The sequence below is a fragment of the Dictyostelium discoideum genome (assembly GCF_000004695.1).
Source record: "Dictyostelium discoideum AX4 chromosome 2 chromosome, whole genome shotgun sequence".
Classification (NCBI taxonomy): Eukaryota; Evosea; class Eumycetozoa; order Dictyosteliales; family Dictyosteliaceae; genus Dictyostelium; species Dictyostelium discoideum.
This window is the reverse complement of record NC_007088.5, coordinates 5,179,806-5,189,805: the sequence shown is the minus strand read 5'-3', so window position 1 is coordinate 5,189,805 and position 10,000 is coordinate 5,179,806. Positions and strand designations below refer to the sequence as shown.

The 10,000-nt window shown below is 22.4% G+C and overlaps 4 protein-coding genes across 4 annotated transcripts in view; 2 read left to right on the top strand and 2 right to left on the bottom strand.

Annotated features, from left to right (window-relative positions):
• The window catches only part of DDB_G0275015 (hypothetical protein), a gene marked incomplete at both ends in the record, with an annotated part of 3,540 nt that extends 81 nt beyond the window's left edge, over nt 1-3,459 (bottom strand). The window contains 3 exons of the mRNA XM_638719.1: nt 1-1,574; nt 2,402-2,911; nt 2,994-3,459. The exon at nt 1-1,574 is cut by the window's left edge and continues 81 nt beyond it. Of these exons, the coding sequence (XP_643811.1) occupies nt 1-1,574; nt 2,402-2,911; nt 2,994-3,459 (2,550 nt within the window). The remainder of the gene's footprint in view (nt 1,575-2,401; nt 2,912-2,993) is intronic.
• A 1,059-nt stretch (nt 3,460-4,518) lies between these two features.
• Nucleotides 4,519-6,438, top strand: DDB_G0275017 (HAM group protein; the record flags this gene model as incomplete). Its single annotated transcript, XM_638718.1, has 1 exon — nt 4,519-6,438. The coding sequence occupies one exon, from the start codon at nt 4,519-4,521 to the stop codon at nt 6,436-6,438; it is 1,920 nt and encodes a 639-aa protein (XP_643810.1).
• Nucleotides 6,439-7,038: 600 nt separating this feature from the next.
• Nucleotides 7,039-7,962, bottom strand: DDB_G0275019 (hypothetical protein; the record flags this gene model as incomplete). Its single annotated transcript, XM_638717.1, has 1 exon — nt 7,039-7,962. The coding sequence occupies one exon, from the start codon at nt 7,960-7,962 to the stop codon at nt 7,039-7,041; it is 924 nt and encodes a 307-aa protein (XP_643809.1).
• A 1,223-nt stretch (nt 7,963-9,185) lies between these two features.
• Nucleotides 9,186-9,500, top strand: DDB_G0275151 (hypothetical protein; the record flags this gene model as incomplete). Its single annotated transcript, XM_638716.1, has 1 exon — nt 9,186-9,500. One exon carries the CDS (start codon nt 9,186-9,188, stop codon nt 9,498-9,500), a length of 315 nt encoding a protein of 104 aa, XP_643808.1.
• Nucleotides 9,501-10,000: the final 500 nt, after the last annotated feature.

Sequence of the window (10,000 nt, the reverse complement as noted above, 5' to 3'; positions counted from 1 at the left end):
CAAATGATTTAATGAACCATTTGGTAAGATTTCGTTTTCTAAATTTACTGAAATAGTGGTAGTATTATTATTATTATTATTAATTTCAGTTTGACTATCTTTGTTGATATCTACAATTTCTTTAGATTCTTTTAATTTTTCCATTGTTGTAGTTGTTGTTGTTGTAGTTTCTGATTTTAAATCCTCTTCATTATCATCACCTTCACAACAATTTATTAAATTATCTAAAAATATATTTTTATAAATTACTTGATTTTCTTTTTTTAAAACTGTTTCTTCAATATATAAAGTTGATAAAAATAATGATAATTTTTGGTGGTCATTATCACCAGCTTCATTATTATTATCATTATTATTATTATTATCATTATTATTATTATTATTATTATCATTATTATCATTTAATTGTACTGCTGATTTTAATTTTTCCAATATAATTTGATCATTACCACCAGTAATTTGGGATACTGTTTCATATTGATTCTCTAAAACATATATAAATTTATCAGAATCAAATTGTAATAAATTTTTAATTTCTTTATAAATTTCTTGAATATTATTTGCAATATCAATTATTGGTGGAATTTCATTTTTTATATTTTTATTATTATTATTATTATTATTATTATTACTATTATTATTATTAGTTGTAGTTGTTGTTGTAGTTGAATTTGGAAAAAGAGTTGGAGATAATAGTGAGGGAGAAGAAGAAGGAGAATTTGATGATGTGTTTGATAAAGTTGGTGATAAAGAAGAATAAGTTGAAGGTGAATGAGAAGTCCTTTTACCAGTTTTCATAATTTTATATAATAGTGTAACTCTATAACCAGAGGTTACAGTTTGAATTTCATAACTACAATCAGAGTTAAATGCAGCATATTTTATAATATGAGCTGTTGGCTCTGGTTCAACTTGTAATGATATTTCAACAGTTTGACCATCCCTATGTGATATAATTAAATTTCCACCACTATGAGTTGATGGTAAAACCATACCTAATGTACCAATAAAATTTTTAATATTATTATTATTATTATTATTATTATTATTATTTTTATTTTTGCTGCTATTACTATTATTACTACTACTACTACTACTACTACTACCAGTACTATTCCTTCTAACTTTTAATTTTTCAATATCAGCTAAAGATTCTTCACCACTACTATTTGAACCACTTGAATGTGATCCAAATGAATTATATGTTTTTGGTTTTATAAATGTGGCAACACTTGAATCTTTATTATAAATTAAAAGTCTGTATAATTCTAATGTTATCTTTTCATTCTCTTGAATTCCTAAACCAACTTTCACCTTTTGAATCATAATTTTCTTTGTACTAGCCCAAATATCATTATCAAATGTAATTAAATCCAATGGAATTTCAAAAACACCTTTATATGTAAACCTATATTTAAATCTTTCAATTATTTCTTTTAATTGAGTTGAACAACATGGAATTTGTAATAATCCAAAATCTCTAATTGATATTGAAATTGGTGATGAAACTTGTCCATGACAATAAAAATTTTTATTTAATGTATTAATTTTAAATTGATTATTTATTAAATCTTCTATTATTTTAAATTTTTTATTATATCCATCAAATTTTAACCTATTCCCAAAAAAAATAAAAAAAATGAAAAAATAAAAAATTGAAATTTCAAATGAAATTCCGGATTTTAAAAAAGAAAAAAAGATAAAAATAAATCAAAAATAAAAATAGAAAATTTTTTTTTTAAAATTATTAATACTCTTTTTACTAAAAAAAAATATTTTAATATTTAATAATTATTTAATAATATTTACATTTTCAGAATATTTATAAAAAAAAAAAAAAATTAATTGTAGGGTGTATGAAGAAAAAAAAAAAAAACCAACGACCTTATAATTTAAAAATAATTTTGTTTGATTTCAAAAAAAAAAAAAAAATTAAAAATAAAATTAAAATTAAAATAAAATTAAAAAAAAAAAAAATTAAAAAACGTTTTGATTACTATCATCAACAGATATTTATTTCGAAGCCAAAAAAATAAAAAAAAAAAAAAAATAAAATAAAATAAAATAAAATTATTTGATTTGTTGGAACGAAAGTTTTCAAATACGAACTCGAACTAACTGAAAAAAAAAAAAAAAAAAAAAAGAAAAAAAAAAAAGAAAAGAAAAAACGTTGTCAATTCATTAATTTACAGACAAGATATTTTATTTTATTTTATTTTAATTTTTTTTTTTTTTTTTTTTTTGTTTTTCTAAAAATAAATTTAAAAATATCTTAAAAAATAACCAACCCCCCAAAAGTTGCTCATGCAAATGTTTTTTTTTTTTTTTTTTTTTTTCTTTAAAGAAAAAAATAATAATAATAAAATGTTGGTTTTTTATAAAATTGTACAACAAGAATTACCCCAAATATGTTCAGAATTTGTTTTTAAACCATTTAATTTTTGAGTTGCGTTCAAGTCATTTTCAACAGTAATATTATAAGAATTATTTTTTAATAAGCAAACATAGGTTGAATAAAGTGGATCAATAACTTCGAAATGAGAATGACCATAATAAGCTCTTTTGATTGCAATCGCCTTTAAACCACTATTTTGGTCCTTTAAATCCAATATTGTTGTTAAAATTCTACTATATACAAATGAAATCTTTGGATGAGTTTGATGATTATAAAGTTGGGAATATAATTCAATGGCCTTATTGAAATAACTTCTTGCCAATTTCTTATCTTTATAATGTAAATGTACACAACCCAACATACAATATCCATCCGCTACATCAACATTAAGATCTGGTAATCCATTTCCTTTTAAATTAACCAATGATTGTTTTGCCAATGCTTTCAAATATTCAATCTCTGCTTCTTCATATTGCATTGACATTGCTGTTTTACCACATGAAAATACACATTCAACTATTTGAAATAATAATAATTAATTTATTAATTTTTATTTTAATAATAATAATAATAATAATTTATTTAAAATACTACATACGATACATATTTATAATTACACCAATTTGTGGACCACTATATTGAATTTCTGTTAAAATTGATAAAGCAGCTTCAATTTGATCATAAACATCTTTTGGTTCTCTTAACTTTTTTGTAAATCTTGAAACTTCTCTTTTTCCATCGATATAATATTCATGTGAATGATATGAAACTGCATGACATGCTAATACATATGCATAATCCACTTGTCTTGTTGAAAATGGTGATAAGGCTATATAATCCATTGCTTCTTTGTAAAAGTCCATTGACTTTTTAAAACCTTCAATCGATTTCAATTCAAAGTAACATTGACCAAGTAATACCAATTGTCTTACATCTATTATATTGTTTAATCTTTGATTCTCTAAAACCGCTGATTGTTGATTTATATAATTTACAATTTGTTGAATATTATCATTAAATATTACTTTACTATATAAATAACTTATATGTCTTGGATCATTCATTATTATGAAAAATCTTTTTTTTTTTATTTTTTTATATTTTTTTTTTATTTTTGAAAATTGAAAAAAAAAAAGGTAAATCAAATTTACAACGAAAAAAAAAAAACAGAACTAAAAAAAAAAATAAAAAATGAAAACAAGAAAAAAAAATTTTATATAAGATATTTTGTTTTTATTTTTATTTTAATTTTAAAATTTGTGACTAGTTTAATTCTTATTTAAAAAAAATAAAAAAATAAAAAAATAAAAATAAAAAGGTAAGAATAAATAAAAAAAAAAAAAAAAAAAAAAAGAAGAATTTTCTTAATCATCACATTTTTTTATTTTTTATTTTTTTTTATTTTTTTTTATTTTTATTTTTTTTATTTTTTTTTTTTTTGTGATAGGGTTATAAATATAACTTAAAAGCTTTCAAACAAAAATAAAAAAAAAAAAATAAAAAAAAAAAATAAAAAAAAATAAAAAAAAATCTTTTTTTTTTTAAAAAAAAAAAATTTGGACATGCTGTCATATAACATGATCAAATGTAACATTATATTTCTTTTTTCTTCTTTCTCCTTAATTTTTTTTTTTGTATAAAATATAACCACTTGATTGTTTCTTTTTTTTTTTTTTTTTTTTACCCAATTAGAACTTACAACCATAATATTATTTTATTTTTAACCTTTTAATTTAACCTTATAATTTTTTTTTATAAAACTTTCCTAAACGGGACTCGGCTGTTTCGCTTTTTTTTTTTTTTTTTTTTTTTTTTTATTTTTATTTAAATTTTTGTTTTAATTTTTTTTTTTTTTTAATTTTTTTTTTTTTTTTTTTTTATTTTGGGAAAAAAAAAGAATGATTTCCTGAATGGGCCAATTAACCATATGAGTTTGAATTATTTTTCATTAATTTTAAATTTTATTTTTATTTTTATTTTTTTTTTTTATTTAAATTTTCAATTTTCAATTTTTTTTTTTTTTTTTTTTTTTTTTTTTTTTTTTTTTTTAATTAAAGTTTTATTACACTTATTTATAAATTTATTTATTCATTTTTATTTATTTTATTTATACTTTTATAATAATGGATAAACAAGATGAAGATATTATAATGGAGGAAGAGGAGGAAGATGAAGAAGTAGAGGAGGAAGAAGAAGAGCAAGAAGAAGAGGAGGAAGAAGAAGAGGAGAAAGAAGAAATGGTTGAAGATGAAGAAATAGAGGAGCCTGAAGAAGAGGAAGAGGAAGAAGAAGAAAAAGTTGTAGAGGAAGAAGAGGAGGAAGAAGAGGATGAGGAAGAGGAAGAAGAAAAAGTAGAGACTGAAGAACTTGAGGAAGAAATGGAAGAGGATAAAGAGGAAGAAGAAACTGAAGAGAAAGATGAAGAAGAGCAAGAAGAAGAAGAGGAAGAGGAAGAGGAAGAGGAAGAAGAGGAAGAAGAAGAGGAAGAAGAGGAAGAAGATGAAGAGATTGAAGTAGAGAAACCAATTGAAACAAACAAAAAAGATAAAAAGAAAGATACAGCAAAGAAAAATACCACCACCACAACCACCACAACCACCAACCAAAAAGATAAAGAAAAAGAAAAAGAAGAAAAGTTTAAAAATAAAGATAAAGAAAAGAAAAAAGAAGAAAAAGCTAAAATAAAAATCAAAGAAAAAGTGAAAGAAAAAGAAAAAGAAAAAGAGGACAAAGTGGAAAAAGAAAAAGAAGATGAAACTAAAAAAACTAATGGAAATAAAAATAATAATAATAGTAGAAGAGTTTTAGAGAATGGTACAATTATATTTTGTGAATGGAGAGAACAACAATTTATTAAATGTGATATTATTGAAAAGAGAGAATCAGAATTAAAGAATGGAACCTATGATTATTATGTACATTACCATGAATTCAATCGTCGTTTAGATGAATGGGTGCATGAATCAAGAATGGATTTCAGTAGAGTTATTGAAAAGAAACAACCAGTGAATAGTATAACAGCAATTAATTCACATGGTGGTGGAGCTGGTGGAAGCGGTGGTGGTGGCGCCAATGGTGAGAATGGTATTACTGGTGGCAATAAGAAACAACCACCAAAAAGACCATCTCAAAAAGGTTCAATGGTAATGGATGACGATTCAAAACTATCAGAATTGGAGAAAGAACATGAAGAAATTACTAAAGTGAAGAATATTAATGTTATAGAGTTGGGTCGTTATGAAATTGACACATGGTATTTCTCACCCTATCCAGAGGAGTTTACAAAAACTGATAAACTGTACCTCTGTGAGTTTTGTTTGAAATATATGAAGAAAAAGACATCTCTAAAACGACATGCTTTGAAATGTGATTTGCGTCATCCACCTGGTAATGAAATCTATAGGTCTGGAAATATATCAATGTTTGAGGTTGACGGTAAACGTAACCGTATCTATTGTCAAAATCTTGGATTGTTAGCAAAACTATTTCTAGATCATAAAACTTTATACTATGATGTGGAACCTTTTCTCTTTTACATTATGACCGAATATGACGAACGTGGTTGCCATATGGTCGGCTATTTCTCAAAGGAAAAGGAATCACCTGATGGTAATAATTTAGCTTGTATTCTAACATTACCACCCTACCAAAGAAAAGGTTTTGGCAAATTATTAATTTCATTCTCTTATGAACTCTCAAAGAAGGAAGGTAAAGTTGGCACACCCGAAAAACCATTATCAGATTTGGGTCTTCTCTCCTACAGATCATATTGGACTCAAGTACTTTTGGAAATCTTAAAAACTCATAAAGGAAATCTTTCAATCACTGATATCTCCAATATTTCCGCCATTAGAACTGAGGATGTTATCAGCACTCTACAATCACTCAATCTCATAAGATATTGGAAAGGTCAACATGTTATTCATATCACTCCAAAAACACTAGATGATCACTTGAAAATTTATGCAAAACAAACTTCAAAAATTGATCCAAAATGTATTCATTGGGTGCCTCCTATTGTGAATGTTAAAAAACATCGTTAAAAAAAAAAAAAAAAAAAAAAAACTATTTATAAATACTATTTTTTTTTTTTATTCTTTTTTTTTTTTTTTTTTTTTTTTTTTTTTTTTTATTATTTATATTTTTTTTTTTAAATAAAACATTAATAAAATTCTGTTATACATCAAACAACTTTTAAATAATTATAATTAAATAAAATTTTATCCTATATCATTAAATGATTTTAATTATATATTCTTTTTTTTTTCTATTCGGAGTATGGTCTTTTTGTTTATTGTAAATTGGTAATTTGTGGAAAGTTGTAGTTGTTTATGGTAAAGATTATTTGGATATAATAATACTATCAACTCAAACAAATAGATAATTAAAAATTTAATAATAAATAATAAAATTTTATTGTATTAAAATAATAAATTAATCAATTTAAAACTTTGAAAAATTATAACAAATGAAACACAACATATGTATAAATAATAATTTAATAAAGCTTTTAAAATATGAATTTAAAGAATTAAAAAATAATAATAAAAAAAAAAAAAAACAAAATTATAAACCCCAACAAAGTTTTCTATTTATTTAAAACTTATCCATAAAATTTATTTATTTATTTAATTTAATTAAATTTAATTTAAAACTGAATTAAATCTACAACCTTTTATTTGATGGATTTGTTTTTGCTTTCCTGTTGAAGCAGTAAATCCAAAATATGCATATTTAGGAAAAGTGTATGGAATTTTGATACCTTTTAAAATGATTGTACCATCAATGAGAATTTCGATTTCTTTATTCTCTGAATTGTAAATTATTTTTACACGTTGATCAACACCATTATTAATTGAATTGGAATGATAAGAACCCAACGAATATTGATGATTAGTTGATAGGGATTGGTTTGGAGTTGGTCTTTGTATTGAGATATGGTTATAATAAGGATCACCCATTTCTCGATTATGAAATGTATCAAATTCTATTGCAATTACACCATTTGCCATTTGATTATAGCCCAACTCACCCCCAATTTGCTTAATTTCATTAATTCCATTTGTTTGAAGAATAAAAGCAAATCCATCAGCACCTCTTCTTGAGACATTAAATGTAAATTCACATTGAAATCCATTATCTATTGTTACTTTTTTTCTACTCCAAATTGAACCAACTTGGCCTTGTAATGAGGGTGTTAGTTGAATAATCATATCACCACATTCTTTGTTTGTTACAATTTGGGCAGATCCATTTAGTTTATAACCTTTTTCTAAATTATAATTTTCAGAATAATCAATATCATCATTTTCTTTTATAAATTCATTTTCTATTGTTGGTTTGGTTTTTGTTGGGGCTTTTAAGTTTTTGCTTTGACTTTTAGTAGTAATGGCGGTAGTAGGAACACAACTGAATTTAGTTGTTATTATTGCTGACTTTGAATTTTTTATTGGTTTTGATTTGGTTTTTTTAACTGTTACTTTTTCTTTATTCACATTTCTTTTTCTACCTTTCAAAACTTCTTGTAGATTAATTAATTCAATTCTTTTTCTTTTTTCACCTATCATTTTTAAATTTATTTGTTAAAAAAAAAAAAAAAAAATATTTAAACAAAAAAAACAAAAATATTAACCAACGTGTTTTAAAAGCTAAAAATAATTTTTTCAAAAAAATTTTAAATTTCTAAAAAAAAAAAGAAAAAAAAGTTTTCTTTTTTTTTTTTTGGGACTTGGGGGAAAAAAAAAAAGAAGAAATATTGATAATATTTTATATTCTTTTTTTTTTTTAAAGGTAAATTTTCAAATAAAAATTTAAACTTTTGCCTTTTAAAAAAAAGGTGTTTTTCTTTGGGAATAAATAAAGATAAATATTTATTTTTTTTTTTTTTATAAAAGTAAAGTTTTTTAGTTTTAATTCTTTTTTTATTTTTTGTTTTTTTTTTCGTTCTTTTTTCATTTCTTTTGGTTATGGTTGTTATTATTTTAATTAAAGTTTTTTTTGGTTTTAATTCTTATTTTTTTTTTTTTTTTTTTTTTTTTTTTTTTTTTTTTTTTTCCCAACTAAAAAGTTGATTTAATAAAATAGATAAATCATCTTGTTCTTTTATTTCAATAAAGTTGAATAATCATATCTAATCCATTGGGATTGTTGTGGTTGATAGACATCACAAATGTATTGACCTTGAGATAAACCTACCATTAATCTCATCTGGCCTAATATCTAAATGTAAATTTTTTTTTTTTTTGTTTTTATTAGTTTTCTTTTTTTTTATTTATTTATTTATTTATTTATTTTTATAAAAAAAGAAAATATATACATTTGTAATGATTGCAGTTTTACCCTTTTTACCAACTATAATTAAAAATTGATGATGTTTGAAGTTGATGTTAATGTTGAAGTTGAAGTTGATTTTTTGTTATTGTTAGTGTAACTGATTCATAATATTGGAGTTATTAATTTGTTTTTTTTTTAAAAAAAAACTTACTCATTAATGATAAAAATTCTTGATGAATTAAATCTAAAAGGAATACAAAAAGGTTGTTTGAGGTACTGGCGATACCTATGAGTTAAAAGAATTAAAAAAAAAAAAAAAAACGAAATAATAATTTAAAAAAAAAAAAACTAAATTATAATTTCCAATAAAGTTTTCTAATTTTATTAAAAACCAATAACCATATAATTTTTTATTTAATTTAAAACTGATGATTGATTATTCTGAAAATTATAATTTAGAAAAAGGTTATAAACTAAATGGATCTGCCAAATTATTTCCAACAAAAAAGGTGGTGATATGATTATTCAACTAACACCCTCATTACAAGGCAAAGTTGGTTCAATTTGGAGTAGAAAAAAAGTAACAATAGATAATGGGTTTCAATGTGAATTTACATTTAATGTCTCAAGAAGAGGTGCTGATGGATTTGCTTTTATTCTTCAAACAAATGGAATTAATGAAATTAAGCAAGCTGGGAGTGAGTTGGGCTATAATCAAATGGCAAATGGTATAATTGCAATAGAATTTGATACATTTAGCAATCAAGAAATGGGTGATCCTTGTTCTAACCATAATTCTATTCAAAGACCAACTCCAAACCAATCCCTATAAACTAGTCATCAATATTCATTGGGTAATAGTTTCAATGAAATCAATGATGGTGTTGATAAATGTGTAAAAATAATTTACAATTCAGAGAATAAAGAAATCGAAATTCTCATTGACGGTAAAATCATTTTAAAAGGTATCATAATTCCATACACTTTTCCAAAACATGCATGTTTAAAAGAAATATTGATAATATTTTATTTTTTATTTATTTATTTTTTTTTTTTTTAAAGGTAAAGTCTTAAAATATTGAAACTTCACTTTTAAAAAAAAGATGTGTTTTTTTTTGGGGGTAAATAAAGATTAATATTTTATTTATTTATTTGTTTTTTTTATTTTTTTTTTAAAGTAAAGGTTTTTTTATTTTTTTAATTCTTTTTTTTTATTTTTTGTTTTTTTTTTTTTTTGTTCTTTTTTCTTTATTTTTATTTCTTTATGGTTATAGTTATTGTTATTGTTATTTTAATTTTTTTTTTTTTTTTTTTTTTTTTTTTTTTTTTTTT